This window comes from Schistocerca americana, chromosome 4, assembly GCF_021461395.2.
Source record: "Schistocerca americana isolate TAMUIC-IGC-003095 chromosome 4, iqSchAmer2.1, whole genome shotgun sequence".
Lineage (NCBI taxonomy): Eukaryota > Metazoa > Arthropoda > Insecta > Orthoptera > Acrididae > Schistocerca > Schistocerca americana.
Genome location: NC_060122.1, coordinates 434,767,371 through 434,789,963, shown reverse-complemented (window position 1 = coordinate 434,789,963; position 22,593 = coordinate 434,767,371). Strand labels below are relative to the sequence as shown.

Sequence of the window (22,593 nt, the reverse complement as noted above, 5' to 3'; positions counted from 1 at the left end):
GAAGGAGGGAGAGAATATGTTCAACTGAATGAATTCATTTTCTGATTTTTCCCTCAATCTCTATACTTTCATTTTGTATTAAGCTGAAAAACAGCATAAGATTTGTCAGTAAACTGCAATTGTCTTAGTATAAACTTGTTTTACACCATACATTATAAGCAACAAGGGAGCATGTCAGTAATTTGATAGCATCAATAAATATTAGATAAAAATATATGCATTCAGTTGAATTACTGAAATTTAATTGTATGAAGAGACTTATTTTGCTTACCTTGCCCACTTCATGTAGAGAAGGTACGCTACCCAATGCCAGTGATGCATGATGATGCAGAAGGGAAGACTCTGAATCCATTGGTGGACCATCCGGAGATCTTGGCAATGAGGGTGGTGTAACAGCAGGCCTAGGTGGAGCAGCTGAACGACGTGACGATGTAGAACCTGAACAACCATGATACAGGTGGAGATAAAGTGACTGAAGTTTTGGCTTTTACAGTCTTGGATGTTATTTACCACCCTTATTTCCAAGAAGTACACTATCTTCTTCATGGTCATTTAAATTATACAACAGGTACATTTTACCGTGAATTATGCATATATTCACAACAGTCTGCTTGACTTTTTCTATCGAGTTTTAGTGTTTTGTTTATTATTAATCATTCAACATTTATTAAAGCTGGGCTTATAAAATCTGTAGAGTTCCAAGTAGAACAAGTGGCATTCAGTAACAAGCACAGTAGCTGTAGAAACAAATGAGGAATTTAAAAATTAGTGCTGAGCTCAGAGAGTTTACAATCTTCAGAGAGCAATGCTAAGAGATATTACATTAGCCCATCAACTGCTATGATCCCCATTTGGGGATTTGTGTTTGTAACCGAAATGGTGTATTTGTAATTATGTTGGCAGCATCTGTCACTGTCTTATATTATCGACTACAATGATTCATCATCAGCTGTTCTTAATGAATGAAGTTTACTGAATTATGTGTGGGAAGAAGTAACGTTTTTCTTAGTTACACAAGTTGAATATTTTCAAAATAATGTAAGTTATATTGTTAGGTAAATAGTGCCTGTGTAATGGCATGTCCTATAATGGGTTTAGAAGATGTTTATCAATTGTTTTTTTTCCAGGGGTTATTTCAGTTTCCCGAGAGGGCTCTCTGAATTTCAACTCGCATCTGAGGAGTATGGAAAGTTCTGCCTAAAACAACATTTTGTTTACTGTTTCTCTCCAGGCACAATGTGTCATTATCAAGCACTTTCTACAAGGGAAATTGAGGACATTGCAAATGACCCCAATTTCATGGCTTCTTCTGATGGTGAGGGTTAAGTGCACGATACCCCCAACATCATCAAGCTCCCTCCACATAGTGTAAATGAGATGTATCGCTGTGATGGTACAGTCTACAATACTCTGGCACATATGCTTCCAGCTGATGTTCTCGGTACCTTGGAAGAAAGGGCGGATGAAGAAAAAGTACGCCACTGCAAGGAGAAAATTAAAACTAAAATCACTTCTAACTGGACAAAGGAAGATGGAAGGTACAGTAATATCTACCCTGATCTAGTAAAAACTGAACAGCACTAATTCCATTTGGTAACAGCACTAAAAGGAAAGTTTGCAGCTGATCGTTTTAAGGAGAGTTTGATGAACAATATGAAAGTTGACTTCCAGTGAAAGTGTCCAGTACGCTACCCAGCAACAATTACATCTTGGATCCAATGATTGCATTAAAAAAGTTATTAGGTATACTGCTCCTCACTGGATACCACGTTCTTATATTAGAATGAAGAGGAAGACTTTGATATACAGTGAGTATGACAGAGTATGAGCAGCAACACATATGGAAATCAAATGCCAGATAAATCTCAATGATAACATACATCTGAATAGAATCCCACCTGATGAAAGGAATAATCTTTTCAAATTTCTTCCCTTGATAGGATATGCAGAATATGAAATGTCATGTTGTTTCTGCCAGCGTGAGCACTGATGAGCAACTGGTTTGATATTATGGACGCCATTATCTAAAACACTTCATTCATGGGAAAGCAGTGCGATTTGGATACAAGCACTGGAACATGTACTGTTCCCATCATTCAATGCCTCACAAATGAAAATTCAAAAGGATGGTGGCAAGAGCATATTGTGCTCAATCATCCACTGCTTCTGATCCAAGAAGGGCAGGAACACTATCCATACCTGAAGGCATCCCCCTCAGGTGTTCCAGTCTACAATGTGGAACCCCATATTGAATGCTTTTTATCTGGCACAAAAAACAAAAGCAAATGTAAAAGGAGAGTGGCATGCCCCTTGATTCTCATCTGGGATTTGCCTAAAATATGATGATTACATCAAGATTACTTCATTTTTTAAGTGTTACATTCTTTTTCCCAGAATTTGTGTCAGCCAAACAACCCAGGAATAAATGCTGACTGAAGAAAAACACTTCGGCAATTAGTGGTTGAAGTTCACATGAGAGATAGTACACAACAACATTGAGCAAAATCCACATAAGAATAATATGAACAGGCTTCACATATCCCCCCCCCCCCCCACACACACACACACAGAGAGAGAGAGAGAGAGAAATCAAAGACCAATGAGTAACATCATTCTTACCGTTATGACCTGAATATGTTTGAGCTGGACGCTGTGTATGCCCTGAAATACGTCGCTGCTCTGAATGAGAAGGATGTCTGGGTGGAGCATGTGCCAGCTTTGCTCCTGAATGGAACAGCTAAAAATAAAATTGTTAATTATATATCTCATAACATGCTGTCACTAATAATTATCTGATTAGGTTACAGGATTTGTATCAAAAATTAGTAATATAATTCAGTTACAAAGTTACAGCTAATGAGAGAGACCAATATACTATAATTATGCATTTTTTTTTTTTTTTTTTTTAGTAAAGGTGAACAGTTATTCTCACATAATAAAGATAACGGCAAATGACATCTTACTTAAATTATCAATTCATATTTCGTTGACTCTTCCACTGAGTGGTGACCTCTCTGTAATGGAATTTGAGCACACAATTTTAGTCAGTGAACAGTAAACTAAATTATCTTTATTTCCTATACCTGCAGGTACAAGCATGTGGGTACAAAAGCAGTTTTTTGAGAATAATTCTAATTTTCTGTACAAAGAGATGACAACTAAATGGCTATATACAAAGGGGACCATGAAAAGATCAATGACTTTAAAGCATGGACACACACACACACACACACACACACACACACACACACACACACACAGAGAGAGAGAGAGAGAGAGAGAGAGAGAGAGAGAGAGAGAGGGCCACTAGAGGAACCAAGATAATATGGCGCAGCCCACTGATAAAGTGGAGCAGTGTCTAGGAATTTGTTTTCTTTAGCATCGGAAACGACGCAGCTCCGCCAGGTTAATCTAGATGGCTAAATAAGTCAAAAGGACTGGCACAGCACGGCTGTATCAGTTCCACTGCTGCAATGAATGAATTAACACACAATACTACATTCTAACAATAAGCTGGGTCATTTTGTTTTGTCTCCCCTAGTGCAAGGACAGGCCATGAACTCAGCATGCCTGCTGATCTCTCTCTTTTGACTCCACATTTGCCCCCCCCCCCCCCCCCCCCACACACCCAGCTGTCTGAGTGGGAAGGTGGGGTAGCTGCAAATGTGCCATTTATATGGTATACCATTCACACAAGTAATGCGGAATGGCTTGCATGCGGTTTGGTTTCATATTATGCTATATTAGGAAATTCGAAAATATGAAGTTATGCACAACACATCATAAAGAGCATTATTACACTGTTACTGATTATCAGTACAAGAGTATACACCTACAAAAATAAAAGGCTGGGTTTACAAATGCATTACTCAAGTAAAATCTTTTGAGGCACATTGTTCCATGTAAAAATCTTACAATATTTAAGCTGAGATACAGAAAAGGAGGCAAAAACATATAGTCACTATAGCATGCTGTTAGGGATGGAATAAATGATTACAACTACATCTGAAAGAAACAAAATTTATTACCTAGAACCTCTGTACAGACACTGCACTGGCTACAATTCTCAACACATTATACCACAAATAAAACAAAATTTTCATTATTTTCAATTATTTTTGGTTCACTGTAGACAATAAAATTTATATTTGGTACAAAGTGCCAGGACAGGTGTAGGCAGTTTCACAGATTTTTGTCACTCAGCTTATCACATAATAGTAATTTATTTAGTTTCATTATCAAAACCCCTTCCACACACATAGGTTGAGCCAAACATGGATATTACTGTTGCAGTCAAATCAACCAAAAAATGTGATGTCTGCAATCCTGCCCAAATCTTCTAATTTTGATTCCTACTTCCCTTTTTCCTTCAGAAACTGAAAAACAGCCTGTTTTGAATCAGAAAATTGTTCCAGGCATACCCTTTGTCTTGACCAACATACTTTGCAGTAGTAAATAATGTTTCCATATTCTTCATTCGGTCCCATTACAAATTGTTGAAACTGATGGTGATTTCAAAAAATTTAGTTTTTAGACCACCAGTTTCATGACATGCTCCATGCTCCTAAATTTAGCATAAAGTGCTTCTTGATGTACAAAACAATGAATCCCATAAAGAATGCCTGTCAATTGCTGTAATTCTTTGCATAACAGTTCTATGAACCTGTTTGTCCCTCTTATATCACTGATGCTCCAACTGAGACCAAGATTTTCCAATTCAGGCCAATGGCTTCAACTTCCTCTTTGATAGTTTCCAGCACGTCGAGCCCTCTCACTGTCTTTCACTGGCAGCAAATCAATTATGAGCACTATTTTGTAGATTGCTTTTAATGAAGTATCACTGGTACACAAAGTGCCCTATATCAAACATCATAAAGTGGCTTGCAGAGTATAGATGTAGAAGCAGATGTAGATATAGTGCAACGATGGGCCGCTAGAGTTGGTTGCTGGCTAAGTACACAACTGGCCATTAAAATTGTTACACCAAGAAGCAATGCAGATGATAAAAGGGTATTCATTGGAGAAAAATATTATACTAGAACTGACTTGTGATTACATTTTCACGCAATTTGGGTGCATAGATCCTGAGAAATTAGTACCCAGAACAACCACCTCTGGCCGTAATAACGGCCTTGATACACCTGGGCATAGAGTCAAACAGAGCTTGGATGGCGTGCACAGGTACAGCTGCCCATGCAGCTTCAACACGATACCACAGTTCATCAAGAGTAGTGACTAGCGTATTGTGACGAGACAGTTGCTTGGCCACCATTGACCAGACAGTTTCAATTGTGGAGAGATCTGGAGAATGTGCTAGCCAGGGCAGCAGTTGAACATTTTCTGTATCCATACAGGACCTGCAACATGCGGTCATGCATTATCCTGCTGAAATGTAGGATTTCGCAGGGATCGAATGAAGGGTAGAGCCATGGGTTGTAACACATCTGAAATGTAACGTCCACTGTTCAAAGTGCTGTCAGTGCGCACATGAGGTGACCGAGACATGTAACCAATGGCACCCCATACCATCACGCCGGGTGATATGCCAGTATGGTGATGACGAATACACGCTTCCAATTTGCGTTCACTGCGATGTCGCGAAACATGGATGCGATCATCATGATGCTGTAAACAGAACCTGGATTCATCCAAAAAAATGACGTTTTGCCATTTGTGCACCCAGGTTCGTCATTGAGTACACCATCGCAGGCGCTCCTGTCTGTGATGCAGCGTCAAGGGTAACCGCAGCCATGGTCTCCGAGCTGATAGTCCATGCTGCTGCAAACATTGTCGAACTGTTTGTGCAGATGGTTGTTGTCTTGCAAACGTCCCCATCTGTTGACTCAGTGATCGAGATGTGGCTGCACATCCGTTACAGCCATGTGGATAGGATGCCTGTCATCTCGACTGCTAGTGATACGAGGACGTTGGGATCCAGAACGGAGTTCTGAATTACCCTCCTGAACCCACCGATTTCATATTCTGCTAACAGTCATTGGATCTCGACCAATGCGAGCAGCAATGTCGCGATACGATAAACCGCGATTGCGATGGGCTACAATCCGACCTTTATCAAAGTCGGAAACGTGATAGTACGCATTTCTCCTCCTTACACGAGGCATCACAACAACGTTTCACCAGGCAACGCTGGTCAACTGCTGTTTGTGTATGAGAAATCGGTTGGAAACTTTCCTCACGTCTGTATGTTGTAGATGTCGCTACCGGCGCCAACCATGTGTGAATGCTCATTTGCATATCACAGCATCTTCTTCCCGTCGGTTAAATTTCACCTCTGTAGCACAGCATCTTTGTGGTGTAGCATAACAAACAATGCAATGGGCTGTAAATACACTGGATTTCTGAAAGCAAACATGTACAAAAACAGATAGCATGAACACCATGATTTTCAAGAGTTATTCACATTTGGATCAGCTCACTGTGCGGTAGTACAATCTTTTAGGTCCACCAACTTTTTTGCTCTCACTGCCAACTAAATCTTTAAATTTCTTGTGCATTGTGTTGCAAAGCAAATTTATGGTGGCCAGTGATTATGTGAAAGCCTTTAAAGGCTTGCAATGACAGGTCACTAAACTGCCTCTTCTTTCTGAGTGTATATGTCACTGCAACAATCACTGCACTTTTAAACTTCCTACAAACAAGCAAATAGCATGGAATAAACAGCACTAGCATTTCGAAAAATACTGCACCACATGCTGGAAGAAACAGAGATGCATTTAATTGGTACATAAAATTTCCGAGTAGCTCTGTGAAGGACTGATCAAAGGTGAGACAGGTCTAAGGAAGTCGAGATGTGCCGTGCAGTGGTGGTAGGGGGTGGGGTGGGGGGGGGGGGGGGGGGAGGGGTAGGCCAAGCACTGGTCCACCCTTGTGCAGCACTTGTGCACATGTGCAGTTCTGCAAGCTTTTGCTGCCTCTCCTCTACTGGCACCCTATCCTACAGTGACACAGGGATTTCTATGTGTAGCAGGACTGCATGTCTACTCTTTATATTAAAAACACAAGACAGGAATTTTTTCAGCTTCGTGATTTTCATTAATGAAAATGTAGCATCTGATAACAAAACTGATGGAGCATTTATACTAAAGAACAAACCATTCAATACAAATTGTAAGGATTATGGGGAACTATCTCAACTAGCACCTGCACCGTACTCATCACCAATCCTATTCAATGATCCTTATTTTGCTCATCCTGCACCTCACACCTTCTTCTACAGTCTCCTTCTTCCTCTGTTCTACCTCTCAATGACTTAGCACCTCAACCACTCACCAAGTTGCCTCACTCATCAATTATTTATAGAATACTTGATATTCTTCATTAACACCAAAGGTTTTGTGTACAACTTTCCAGTTTGTAATTAGCACACTATCCTTCAAGTCTTCAATTCCTTTTTTCATTTATTACCCTTGCACTTTTCCAGTTAATTTTCATTTATGTCACGCAACCTTACATAAAATGTCAGACATTGCTCTTCATAGTCTGAGAGGATATTAATTATGGGAATTACACTACGACTCTGCCGCCTCAATTCATCTCGAAAAATACTGTCTACAGAAATCTTGCAGTTCCCATACGTCTTGCAAATTGTGCAGCAAAGGATTCAAGTACAGCTCTAAAATACATCATCATCATCATTTAAGACTGATTATGCCTTTCAGCATTTAGTCTGGAGCATAGCCCCCTTATAAAATTCCTCCATGATCCCCTATTCAGTGCTAACATTGGTGCCTCTTCTGATGTTAAACCTATTACTTCAAAATCATTCTTAACCGAATCCAGGTACCTTCTCCTTGGTCTGCCCCGACTCCTCCTACCCTCTACTGCTGAACCCATGAGTCTCTTGGGTAACCTTGCTTCTCCCATGCGTGTAACATGACCCCACTATCTAAGCCTGTTCGCCCTGACTGCTACATCTATAGAGTTCATTCCCAGTTTTTCTTTGATTTCCTCATTGTGGACACCTCCTTCCATTGTTCCCATCTACTAGTACCTGCAATCATCCTAGCTACTTTCATATCCGTAACCTCAATCTTGTTGATAAGGTAACCTGAATCCACCCAGCTTTCGCTCCCATACAACAAAGTTGGTCGAAAGATTGAACGGTGCACAGATAACTTAGTCTTGGTACTGACTTCCTTCTTGCAGAAGAGAGTAGATCGTAGCTGAGTGCTCGCTGCATTAGCTTTGCTACACCTCGCTTCCAGTTCTTTCACTATGTTGCCATCCTGTGAGAATATGCATCCTAAGTACTTGAAACTGTCCACCTGTTCTAACTTTGTTCCTCCTATTTGGCACTCAATCCGTTTATATTTCTTTCCCACTGACATTACTTTCGTTTCGGAGATGCTAATCTTCATACCATAGTCCTTACATTTCTGATCTAGCTCTGAAATATTACTTTGCAAACTTTCAATCGAATCTGCCATTACAACTAAGTCATCCGCGTATGCAAGACTGCTTATTTTGTGTTCACATATCTTAATCTCACCCAGCCAGTCTATTGTTTTCAACATATGATCCATAAACAATATGAGCAACAGTAGAGACAGGCTGCAGCCTTGTCTTGCCCCTGAAACTACTCTGAACCATGAATTAAATTTACCGTCAACTCGAACTGCTGCCTGACTATCCATGTAAAGACCTTTAATTGCTTGCCAAAGTTTGCCTCCTATTCCATAATCTCGTAGAACAGACAATAACTACCTCCTAGGAACCCAGTCATATGCCTTTTCTAGATCTATAAAGCATAGATACAATTCCCTGTTCCACTCATAACACTTCTCCATTATTTGCCGTAAGCTAAAGATCTGGTCCTGACAACCTCTAAGAGGCCTTAAACCCACATTGATTTTCATCCGATTGGTCCTCAACTAATACTCGCACTTTCCTTTCAACAATAACTGAGAAGATTTTACCCACAACGCTGATTAAAGAGATACCTTTGTAGTTGTTACAATCTTTTCTGTTTCCATGTTTAAAGATTGGTGTGATTACTGCTTTTGTCCAGTCTGATGGAACCTGTCCCGACTCCCAGGCCATTTCAATTATCCTGTGCAGCCATTTAAGACCTGACATTCCACTGTATTTGATGAGTTCCGACTTAATTTCATCCACCCCAGCTGCTTTATTGCACTGCACTCTATTGACCACTTTCTCCACTTCCTCAAATGTGATCCTATTTCCATCATCATTCCTATCCCATTCTACCTCCAAATCTGAAACATTACTGATTGTATTTTCACCTACATTGAGCAACTCTTCAAAATATTCCCTCCATCTGCCCAAGGCATCCACAGGATTCACCAGCAGTTTTCCTGACCTGTCCAAAATACTTGTCATTTCCTTCTTACCTCCCTTTCGAAGACTGCTAATCACAATCCAGAATGGTTTTCCAGCAGCTTGACCCATAGTCTCCAACCTGTTTCCAAAGTCTTCCCAAGATTTCTTCTTGGATGCTGCAATTATATGTTTGGCTTTGTTTCTTTCTTCAACATAACTTTCTCTGTCTACCTGAGTTCTAGTATGTAGAAATTTTTGATACGCCTTCTTTTTCCTTTTACAGGCTGCCTTGACTGTGTCATTCCACCAAGCTGTTTGCTTCATCCTACTTTTACACACTACTGTTCCGAGACATCCTTTAGCCACTTGTAGTACTGTGTCCCTGTACCTTGTCCATTCCTTTTCCAATGACTGTAATTGACTACATTCAACTAACTGGTACCTTTCTGAGATCGCCATTATGTACCTATGCCTGATTTCCTTATCCTGAAGTTTCTCCACTCTTATCCTCCTACATATGGACCTGACCTCCTGCACTTTCGGCCTCACAATCCCAATTTCACTGCAGATTAAATAATGATCAGTGTCATCAAAGAATCCCCTGAATACACGTGCGTCCCTCACAGCCTTCTTGAATTCCTGATCTGTTATTATATAGTCAATGACAGATCTGGTTCCCCTGCCTTCCCAAGTATACCGGTGAATGTTCTTATGTTTAAAAAAGGAGTTTGTGATTACTAAGCCCATACTGGCACAGAAATCCAAGAGTTTTTTCCCGTTCCTGTTGGCCTCCATATCCTCTCCAAATTTACCCATAACCTTTTGATACCCTTCTGTTCGATTTCCAATCCTGGCGTTAAAATCACCCATGAGCAGAACACTGTCCTTGTCCTTTACTCTAACAACTACATCACTGAGTGCCTCATAAAAACTATCCATCTTATCTTGATCTGTCCCTTCACAATGCGAATATACTGACACAATCCTAATTTTCTTGATAGACACTGTCAAATCTATCCACATCAGTCGTTCATTTACATACCTTATTGCAACTACGCTGGGTTCCATTTCTTTCCTGATGTAAAGCCCTACACCCCATTGTGCTATTCCTGCTTTGACTCCTGACAGGTAGACCTTGTATTCTCCCACTTCCTCTTGTTTCTCACCCCTTACCCGAATGTCACTAACAGCTAAAACGCCCAGCCCCATCTTACTTGCAACCTCTGACAGCTCTACCTTCTTCCCAGAGTAGCCCCCATTGATATTAATAGCTCCCCATCTCGTTACCATTCGTTTGCCGAGTTGTATCTTAGGAGTCCCTGGTTTGTCAGTTAGAGGTGGGACTCCGTCACCTCCAAAGGTCAGAGGCATTTTGCTCTGATTGTTGCCAGTATCATATTTAAAGTACCAGGGAAGCAGGTTGCTTGTCTTACTTGCCCCGAGTCCCATTGGGTTTTACCTCTAACGGTTGAGGGATCGGTGGATTTGGTAGTCTTTGCCGTATGAGCACAAAGGTGACCACGACTCAGAATATGTCCAAGATGCCCAGCCTTATTCCAAAGTAACTGGTATCCCGACTGTCGGGACCACTTACTTGGCCACTCATACGTTGCCCGTGGTTCATGAACTAGGACATGACTACAGGAGCCCACACCATGAACCACTCTAAAATACGTATGCTATAAAAAAATTAAATTAAGATCTCCACTTCATATTATCTCTATCTGCTTAGAAGTCATGTTTTCACAGAACATGAAACGTTTCAATGATTTGGGCATGCAACTGCAGGTACCCTGTTCCTTCACTTAACTTTTCAGCCACACACCTTTCTAATGAAACATGTCTCAATTCACTTAATAAATAACACAAAATTATCTCAGAACATTTAGTTGTTTCCATTTACAAAACCTTGGGTCAGTGTGTAACTTTATTGTTCACATCTTTCTATTAATCACTTGTCTGATATACTATTTAGTTAGAAATGAAAAACACAAAATTGTGCATGTCCTGCAGTACTAATTTATTCCAGTAAACTGTTTTCAGCTAACAAGGTCATTGTGAGACTTAAACTGACATTGTCATTGAACAGATGCAAAACTGGTGAACAGTATTGACAAAGATTTCACACATTGGGAGGGAGGTTCCCACACAGAGTAAATGTCATCTTTGACAGTGCAGTAATAACATAATTTAAAATATCAAACACACAATAAATGTACAAGGAACAAACAACAAAAATATTACCTCTTAAACACAGAAAAACTGCTTGTTCTTGTGGAATAGTGTGTGCTTGCATGGAAAGATTAGGTGGAAGGGAGGTGGACAAAATTAACAAAGAAGATACGATGCACATATGGTAAACCAATCTAATAGCCTTATATAACAATTTAAATTAATGAACAATAACAATAAAATAAAATTTAGACAAGACATGAATATAGAAGAACAGCCTGTAGAGGTATTGCAGATAGAAGTAATGCAGACACATATGGTAAACCAATCTAATAGCCTTATATAACAATTTAAATTAATGAACAATAACAATAAAATAAAATTTAGACAAGACATGAATATAGAAGAATAGCCTGTAGAGGTATTACAGAAGGAAGTAATGCAGAAACAGAGTAAAAGATAGAACTGATAATGGCATCAGGAAATACATATGCTAAATTAGATATCAGTGGTATAAAGAATTTCTCTTACTGCAGGGAAGATGTACATATAACAAAACAACAGGGTATGTTGACTTTATAGACAATCACAATGAAATAAATATATGTAAAAATGGAGGAATAAGCTAGAACACTCACTGTGAGGAGAACTGGAGAAAATGTACTGGGCTGTGGTTTTCCTCAAAGAATAGGAAATCTTATTATTGCGGGATTTCAGTGTTTTGTTTACATTCTGCAATACTTCTCCACAGTATGGGATAATACAATACTTTATTCAATACATAAAAATGTCTACTCAGCAAGGGCTGGCAAGGAGTACACACATACAAAGGTATTTAAATTTGCAAGCTCTCACAGCCAGTGCTTCCTTCTTCTGGCAGAAGGGTTGAAGGGGAAGCAAGAGAGGTGAAGGAAGAGGACTGGTGAGGTTTAGGAAATGGGGAGAGTATGGAAAAGTCACTCAGAACCCTGGGTCAGAGCAGACTCTCTATTCCTTCTCATCACATCCAGTAGATCAATTTCAATATTTGGTGCACAGATATTTTAGCTATGCAATAACATTACACTTCCATCTGCTGTCATCTCTAACAGTCTGAGACATCTTTTTAGGACTAATGCACACTACTCTACTTGTATACTCAATGATGTGTGCATGAGGGGTGGTTGGTTGTGTGTATGAATAGTGTGTGTTTCTCTTTTGCTGACGAAGCCTGAGGCCGTAAGCTTTACGTAAGTGTCTGTAACTTCATGTGTCCTTTTTAAGGTAAATAGCAATCTATCTCTTCCTACATTGTTGATATTCCTGCTTGGCATTTCCATTGTTTGATTTTCATACTCAGTGAGATTTAAATCAAATTCAAATCTACACATAAAAAATTTGAATTTTCTTGGGATTTGTGCAATTCAAGTAGTGTTACAAAGCACAAGAACTGCAACTGGCATCTTGACATTTCATGTTTTGCAATGAACTGAACCACCTAATTACTAGCAATAACTACCACTTCCAGTAATAAAAGTATTGGTATGCTTTCTTATATCATACACTGACTAGATGCTCTCCATTTTCCCGTACTGTGCCTTTCCCTTAATCTCCTTGTTACTTCACCGATTTTTAATGCTATCTAGAATTTCATGTTTCCTTCTTTGTCTTCTCCCTCTTCCTCTCTTTTATTTAATTTTTCTTTCAGATTTTTTTTATCATTTACACAAGTTTTTTCCTCTTCTGTTCTTCGAAGTACTTCTTCACCTTTTATTTTGTCTATTTCAGATTTAGCAATTTTCTCCACAATCACATTAAAAAACTATCCAAGTATTTTTCCTCTTTCCCTTTGGCTACCTGATTTCTGCCATACATTGTTACAATTCAGACAAAATATTTGGAATTCCTCTATCTTAATTCTACTGAAATTCCCATTGCTATGAAAAAACCTTTCACATTTTCAAAAACTCTTTTACATGTAATGTTCTACTTCTTATTTCCTAGACACAGCTTCATTATCAGTCAAGAAATTCTAAGTACTTAAAAGATTTGATCAGTAATGAAGTCTTTCTTTCCACCTTAATGCTCGCTGAATTTCATCGCTTTAGTTTCTTCTTGGTTTGTTCTTAGCTGAAATGGGCAAATCAGAAGGCAGAGATGGCCCAGTATGGTGAGCTTAGAGCACCACATAAAAGCATTATGTAACAGAAAATGAAAGGGCAAATCCAGAGCTCAGGGAGACTTGCATGCCTATGCCCAAGTGACACTACCAGTTACTGAATATACAGTATTACCCCACCTTTACATTTCTGTATTTTAAGTTTACCCACCATTTAAGCATTTTTTCCCAATCCTGTACGTTCACCATGTACTGAAAACCTTGATTTTACATTTCTGAAATTTTGCATTTCCCATCATTAGCACCATGTGGCAACTCAACTTGAGAATATCAAGTAAAAGGAATCTTTTGATTCTCGTGCAGACGCTGTAACAGTGCTCTCTTTAAAATGTATAGTTTGAACTTATTTAATCAAATATTATTTTTTTTATTGTTACCAACTTGAACATAAACAAAACAATACTAAAGGTACTGTAAATAATTGTTAGATACCTAAATTCATTTTAAGACCTATTTTAACAAAAAACAACTTTCTTCTTAGTGTGTAAACACAGTATATGTATTACAAACGAAGCTCAGGTACCATAAATTTTAACTGAAGCTTGGTTTATGGTTTGGAGGTATCATAATATGCCACAACCTGTGCACTTACGGATAAGAGGTGTCAACTGCCAGAATGAGGAGGACAGTTGCTTCCTGCCATATGGGAAACACTGCAGCCATAGTGCACTTCTTAAATAAATTTCTGCTGGCAGGCAATGTTGTAATCGCAAAGGAAATAACCATTCTGCAGAAAAACTTTCATATAATTCCTCTCTCAGTGATGGAGAAAAAGAAGATGAAACACGAGAAAAAGAGTGTGTATCAGTGCCCACCAGTGTTCAGGCAACTTCAGTAGTGGAGGTACTACAAAGATATTTTTCTTCCATTGAAGGGTGTGAAAATATGGTTGACACACACTATGAATTGGAGAAACAGACAGAGGCATATCAAACAAAAAGAGCTAAACAAATATTTATAATGGTCTTCTTTTGTAGAAAACAATAGTTGTTATGACTGTGCTTTTTTAAATTGTAAATATTGAGATGTTATTAAAATTTGGATGTTTATTAAAAAGACATAACATTTATGGTATGGATAGCTCCATTATCCACATTATAAAATATAAGGAAAACACAAAAATCAACCTACAGGAAGGCTATCACACGATGTTTCATCTACATCTACATCTACATGATTACTCTGAAATTCACATTTAAGTGCTTGGCAGAGGGTTCATCGAACCACAATCATACTATCTCCCTACCATTCCACTCCCGAACAGCGCGTGGGAAAAACGAACACCTAAACCTTTCTGTTCGAGCTCTGATTCCTCTTATTTTATTTTGATGATTCTTCCTACCTATGTAGGTTGGGCTCAACAAAATATTTTTGCATTCGGAAGAGAAAGTTGGTGACTGAAATTTCGTAAATAGATCTCGCCGCGAGGAAAAACGTCTTTCCTTTAATGACTTCCATCCCAACTCACGCATCATATATGCCACACTCTCTCCCCTATTACGTGATAATACAAAACGAGCTGCCCTTTTTTGCACACTTTCGATGTCCTCTGTCAATCCGACCTGGTAAGGATCCCACACCTCGCAGCAATAATTCTAACAGAGGACAAACGAGTGTAGCGTAAGCTGTCTCTTTAGTGGACTTGTTGCATCTTTTAGTGTCCTGCCAATGAAACGCAACCTTTGGCTCGCCTTCCCCACAATATTATCTATGTGGATTTCCAACTGAAGTTGTGCGTAATTTTTACACCCAGGTACTTAGTTGAATTGACAGCCTTGAGAATTGTACTATTTATCGAGTAATCGAATTCCAACAGATTTCTTTTGGAACTCACGTGGATCACCTCACACTTTTCGTTATTTAGCATCAACTGCCGCCTGCCACACCATACAGCAATCTTTTCTAAATCGTTTTGCAACTGATACTGGTCTTCGGATGACCTTACTAGACGGTAAATTACAGCATCAACTGCTAGTGCCATTCAACTTGCCAGCAGATATGCAGAATCAGAAGGCAGAGCGATATCAGTAGTTGCTTTTCACTGGATATTTGAGATAGGTACTAGGAATAAGACTTATGCACACTATTATACAAGGTGAGAACAAAGTCTTGCCATGATTATAAAAATAACAGAATAACTGTTTGACATAATAAGTTACATTTGATGCCGTTACATATGTTAGTGTTACTAGTTGTTGTGACCAACAGATGGCGCTAGTGCTCCACAACACCAACACGGTCTGTTAGGTCACATTAGTTGCTGGCGAAATGGTGTCGAAGCAGGAGAAAGTGCAATGCGTGCTTTGGTTTCATGAAACGAAATCGTCCATCAGCATTCAGTATAAATTTTGGGCTTCTTATGGACACAGCCCTTCTGATGTTAAATCAATAGAGCGATGGTATGCAAAGTTTAACGAAACAGGCAGCGTTGAAGATCATCCTCGAAGTGGCAGGCCTTGTGTGAGTGATGCAACTGTTGAGCGTGTTCGGAAATCGTTTCAACAGAGTCCGTCTAAATCAACTCATCAAGCATCACGTGAACTTCAAATACTGCAAGCAAGTGTGGTGAAGATTCTTTTAAAAGGCTTGGGTTGCATGCTTAAAAAATACAAATCGTGTAGGCCTTGCAACCAAATGATTTTCTGGCACATGCTGAATTTGCAACTGAAATTCTCAACAGGATTGATGGCACTAATGATTACTTAAATTGCATATGCTTTACCGATAAATCAACCTTTCATGTCAGTGAAATGGTAAATAGAGTTAATGTCTGTATATGAGGTTCAGAGTCTCCACATGCTACTGTACAGTTACAGCGAGACAGCGAAAAAGTGAATGTTTGGTGCGGCCTCATGCATAACAAAGTCTTTGGACCATTTTTCTTCATGGGAAAATCCATTACCGCTAAGATTTACTTAGATGTTTTGCAACAGTTCATTGCCCCGCAGTTAGAAGAAAATCAACCATGGATACTTTTCCAGCAAGATGGAGCACTCCCCCTTCCCCAAACAACAAATATTTTAAAGATATGTGCATGTGAACTTACCCTCTGCTGACTTCCCTGAAGTTGCTGTGGACTTGCCAGAGTCTGATCTGCAGTTTCCAGCGTTGTAGGTAGGTCCAACAACCTCTGAATTTGAATTCCATCACCCGGGCCCATGTGACTTATATGATTGAAGTTTGTTGGAGCTGATATCATTTTAGAGCGCCTGTCTGTCCTATAGCAAAGACATAACATTGCCTTCGCTTAGAGTGCATAAAAACACAAATTTTAATGGTATAGAAGTCTAAAATGTTTCTTTCTCTCTCTTATCCCCTTCCTCTTAATAATTTACACCAATCATAAATATAATGCTGCTGTTATTTTCCTCATCCACAACAAATTACATCTACACACACCTTCAATGTACTTCAGAATGAATTTTCACTCTTCAGTGGAAAGTGCACTGATACAAAACATCCTGACAAATTAAAACTGTGCTGCAGACCGGCTTTCTAATCTGTGACCTTTGCTTTTCTAGCACAAGCTCTCTACCGATTGAGCATCCAAGCATGACCCACGACATGTCCCTACAGTTCTACTTCTACCAGTACCTTTTTCTTCTATATTCTTTCAATATACTTATTATGAGTAAAAATGTAACACGTCATACACAGTGCGCAAGGTGATGAATTAGTGTGTTGCATGCCATTTATCTTTCCTGAATGTTTTATTTTCACTGCACCTGACAAGTAATGAAACAGGTAGTTAGTTTGATGTTCTGTGGATCATTTGTATACTTAATAGTAATGATGTGGAATAAGTCCTTTTACATTCACATTACACATTCATATGTAAATATGGTTGCATGCTGATCATCTACAATTTTTAAGTGCTGTTTTGAGTTAATAATTCATAGCTATCATCTTCACATATCACAAAATCAGAAGTTCTACAGAATACAAGAAGTTGTCAAGAGGAAACTCTTCCAATTTGTTTCCTAATTTAACTTTGCTTTCTGTCAAACATTTTTCATCACTGGATACGTGAGCAAAGATTTTGGTGGCATCATTGTGCACCCTCTTTCTGGTAAAGACAACCTTAAAGTGGAGTAATGAATGTTGTTCCTCTTCTGCTATTGTAATTATGTACCTCACTGTTTCGTTTTAACTGCAGTGGATTAATTACAACAAACTTCACGAGGGAATAAATGTACTGTGAAACAGTACATGCCTAACTCATTAAACAGATCTGCAAGATGATAATGGGTGAGCACCACATACTATTTCTACAGCATGTTTCTGAACAAAGAACAATCTCTTTCTTAGAGTTGAGGTACCACTGAACTTTATTCCAATATGATGTTACTGAACGAAAATACGCAAAGTACGTCAACTTACTGAATTGTCTCTCAAGATTTGTCATAATTCAAAGTGAAAATGCGGCTGAATTAACTTTTGGGAGTTTTTAAAATGTGTTTTTATAAGTTTAAATTCTCATTACTATGAACATCTAAAATTTTTGACGTTTCCACTCTAGCTATTATTTCCTCATTTCTAGATGTGCAGAATGGAATATGTTGTGTCTTTTTGAAATTGAAATTGAGAGTGAGACCATCTGCAGAAAACCATGTAATACACTGGGATGACAAAAAGTCATGGGATAGCAACGTTACATACAAAAATGAGGGTGATATCATGTATAAAAGGGCAATGCATTGGTGGAGTTGTCATTTGTACTCGGGTGATTCATGTGAAAAGATTTCTGTTGTGGTTATGGCTGCACAATAGGAGCTAAACACTCTCTGAAGGCAGAATGATAGTTGAAGCTATATGCATCGGACATTCCATTTCAGGAATCATTAGGAAATTCAATATTCCGAGATCAAAAGTGTCAAGAGTGCCAAGAATATCTAATTTCAAGTATTACCTCTCACCACGGACTATGCAGTGGCTGATGATCTTCACTTAAAGATCAATAGCAACGTCTTTTGCATAGAGGTATCACTGTTAACAGACAAGCAACACTGTGTGAAATAACCACAGAAATCAATGAGGGAGGTACGATGTATGTATCCACGAGGACAGAGCAGTAAAATTTGATGTTAATGGGCTATGGTAGCAGACAACCAAAGTGAATGCCTTTGCTAAAAGTATGACATTGCCTGCAGCACCTCTCCTTGGATTGTGACCACATCAGTTGGATCCTACACTACTTGAAACCATGGCTAGGTCAGATGAGTTCTGATTTCAGTTGATAAGAATAGATAGTACGACTTGAGTGTGGTGCAGACCCCAGAAAGCCATGGACCCAAGTTGTCAATGCCCTGTGCAAGCTGGTAGTGGTTTCATAATGGTGCTGCCTGTGTTTATATGGAAAGGACTAGGTTCTCTGGTCCAAATGAAAGAATCATTGACTGGAAATTGTTATGTTCAGCTACTTGGAGACCATTTGCCATCAAACAATGATGGAATTTTTATGGATGACACTGCGCCATATTACTGGGCCTCAACTGTTCATGACTGATTTGAAGAACATTGGGGACAATTCAAGTGAATGATTTGGCCACCCAGATTGCCCGACATGAGCCCCATCGAATATTTATGGGACATACTTGAGAGGTCAGTTCATGCACAAAATCCTGTACTAGCAACACTTTCGCAATTATGGACATCTATAGAGGCCCCCTCTGCACAATATTTCTGCAGTGGACTTCCAATGGCTTATTAAGTCCATGCCATCTTGAGCTACTGCACTATGCTGGGAAAAAGGAGGCCCAACACAATATTAGGAGATATCTGATGACTTTTTGTCACCCCAGTGTAATACTAAGAACATTGTTTACCATTTCTCCTGTTGCCGTACATATATATATATGTATGTATGTATTGATTACAATAAAGCAGTGCAAATTATAACATTTACTGCCTTTAGCCTCTATTACTTATCAGATATACATCTTGTTCAAAACATTATTTCTTTCCTGATTTGCAGTTATACAGTACCATGCTCAAATCCTCCATGTGCAAGAAGCGAAAGTTACTCATACTGTTGTACTAAACTCTCAAGTTATAGAGACTTAAAATGGCTTCAAAAATAAACAAACTTGCTGCAGATGTATTGAAGACATTGACTGTATTTCTTAATGTTAAACAGCATAATATGCCTGAAATTTACTGTAATTTGTAAGACTATTAATGTGAAACTAAATAGTAAACCATGCAGTGACATCATCTAAATTTAAAAAGGATGGAAAAGTTTTTAAAAATCAACACGGAAATCATTGCAACTGTTTTTTGAGACCTAAAAGGTTTGCTCTTGATGGATGTTATGGAGCAAAGAACATTAATGACTTTGGAGTTGTACTGCTAATTGCTTTCTTTTAAATACATATGTGCTTTTATAAATGATGATATGGAGACCAGAGATCTGAAATTGCATCAGTTCATGTTACTGTACGAATATATCATTGCCCACACTTTCCGAATAATTAGGAATTACTGCTTTATGGTGTAATCACTTACATTTTCTATATGACTATTAATTAATAGTCATGAAATTTCAGAATTTTAATAATTTCTGTCTATTGTGCATTTTGGAAATCAGTGCTGCTTTTTCTTTAAAAAATGTTTGGACCACAATGGGTATACACTAGGTGCTGCCACCTATTGCAAGGTACTCCATATCAGCGAGCTCAGTAGTCATTATACATTGTGAGAGAGCAGAATGGGGTGCTCCGTGGAACTAACGGACTTCGAACGTGGTTAGATGATTGGGTGTCAGCTGTGTCATATGTCTGTATGCGAGATTTCCACACTCCTAAACATCCCTGGGTCCACTGTTTCTGATGCTATACTGAAGTGGAAACATGAAGGGACTTGTACAGCACAAAAGAGTACAGGCTGACCTCGTCTGTTGACTGACAGAGACTGCTGACAGTTGAAGAGGGTTGTAATGTGTAATAGGCAGACATCTATCCAAACCATCACACACGAATTCCAAACTACATCAAGATCCACTGCAAGTACTATGACAGTTAGGTGGGAGTTGAGAAAACTTGGATTTCATAGTCGAGCGGCTGCTCATGAGCCACACATCACATTGGTAAATGCCAAATGATGCCTTGCTTGGTGTAAGGAGCGTAAACATTGGACGATTGAACAGTGGAGTGATGAACCACGGTACACAATGTGGCATTCCGATGGCAGGGTATGGGAATAGCTAATGCCTGGTGAATGTCATCTGACAGCGTATGTAGTAGCAACAGTAAAATTCGGAGGCAGTGGTGTTATGGTGTAGTTGTGTTTTTTATGGAGGGAGCTTGCGCCTCTTGCTGTTTTGTGTGGCACTATCACAGAACAGGCCTACATTGATGCTTTAAGCACCTTCTTGCTTCCCACAGTTGAAGAGCAATTTGGGGCAGGCGACTGCATCTTTCAACGAGATTGAGCACGGCCTGTGGCAGAATGGTTACACGACAATAACATCCCTGTAATGGACAGGCCTGCACAGAGTCCTGACCTGAATCCTATATAACAACTTTGGGATGTTATGGAATGCCGACTTCATGCCAGGCCTCACCGACCGATATCGGTACCTCTCCTCAGTCCTGCGCTCTGTGAATAATGGGCTTCCATTCCCCAAGAAACCTTCCAGCATTCGATTGAATATGTGCCTGCAAGAGTGGAAGCTGTCATCAAGGCCCAGGGTGGGCCTATACCACATTGAATTCCCACATTACTGATGAAGGGCGCCATGAACTTTTAAGTCATTTTCAGCCAGGTGCCCAGATACTTTTGATCACACAGTGTATGTATAAATAGCAAAGAGATCCCGGAACCAAATTTCTCTGGAGCAGGTCTATTTAGTTCAAATGGCTCTGAGCACTATGGGACTCAACTGCTGAGGTCATTAGTCCCCTAGAACTTAGAACTAGTTAAACCTAACTAACCTAAGGACATCACAAACATCCATGCCCGAGGCAGGATTCGAACCTGCGACCGTAGCAGTCTTGCGGTTCCAGACTGCAGCGCCTTTAACCGCACGGCCACTTCGGCCGGCGGTCTATTTAGTGTTCGATGTTGTATTTTCATGTCACATTCTTCATATAATGTAAGTATATCTTAGCACAATCATGTTACAACAAGAATGCGGACACATATTTGTGCTACAGTGGAAGCATCATTTTCATAAGCTACAGGCTCAGTCTTACTATATCATATCACTTAATCCATAGTTTGTGCTAATAAATAAACCTACACTTAAAACAATATGTATGATGCAGCTTGTAAATAACTTACGTTCTTGCAGCCCTGTGACCTTCTCTTAATGAAAACCTACGCCTTGGTCTTGGGACTGGGCGGCCAGAAGCATCACACTGAGTAACGTTTATTAACTCACCTGAAATATCAATCAAACGAATTATAATTTAGGATTATGACACACAGTCAGCAAGACATAAAAATTGGCAAGGAGTGGAGGTAAAAAATATGCCTACTGCAATTATTTGAAAGCAAGTAAAACATAATGCTTACATCACAAGAATTACTGACAGTCTTACACACTATGGTTGTATATTTACCTATACAGAAATTAGCCCAGAATCCAGCACAAAGTACTGAAAGTTGAAGGATTTACAGGCATCAATACAGAGGGGGTAGGAGTGGGTTAAGGGTTGGAACTTTAATAGTGGCAGCTATTTATTTACAGCTCATACAAAATAGATACAGGTTTCAAAGTTTTACTGACCTTCAAAGTAGTCACAAACATTGTGTATAACCCGTAGCCTGCCATGTGGAAGTCATCGTATACTCTTAGCAGTGGCAGTTGTGTTGACAGTTCGAGCGGCATGGTCTACTGCCCGACGAATTTTTGGCAGTTCTGAAGTGAATGCTGTGATGTCTTTCCTTCAGTTTAAAAACTGAGTTGAACTTACGAGGGCTTAAGTCAGGGGAGTGCAGTAGGTGGTATAGCATTTAACAGC

At 39.3% G+C, this 22,593-nt stretch overlaps 1 protein-coding gene across 1 annotated transcript in view; it reads right to left on the bottom strand.

Annotated features, from left to right (window-relative positions):
• LOC124614022 (serine/threonine-protein kinase Genghis Khan) overlaps window positions 1–22,593 on the bottom strand; it is a 349,615-nt gene that overhangs the window by 16,252 nt on the left and 310,770 nt on the right. The window contains exons 28-31 of the mRNA XM_047142836.1: window positions 21,911–22,010; window positions 16,677–16,848; window positions 2,620–2,737; window positions 272–438 (exon numbers count right to left, since the gene is read on the bottom strand). Of these exons, the coding sequence (XP_046998792.1) occupies window positions 272–438; window positions 2,620–2,737; window positions 16,677–16,848; window positions 21,911–22,010 (557 nt within the window). The remainder of the gene's footprint in view (window positions 1–271; window positions 439–2,619; window positions 2,738–16,676; window positions 16,849–21,910; window positions 22,011–22,593) is intronic.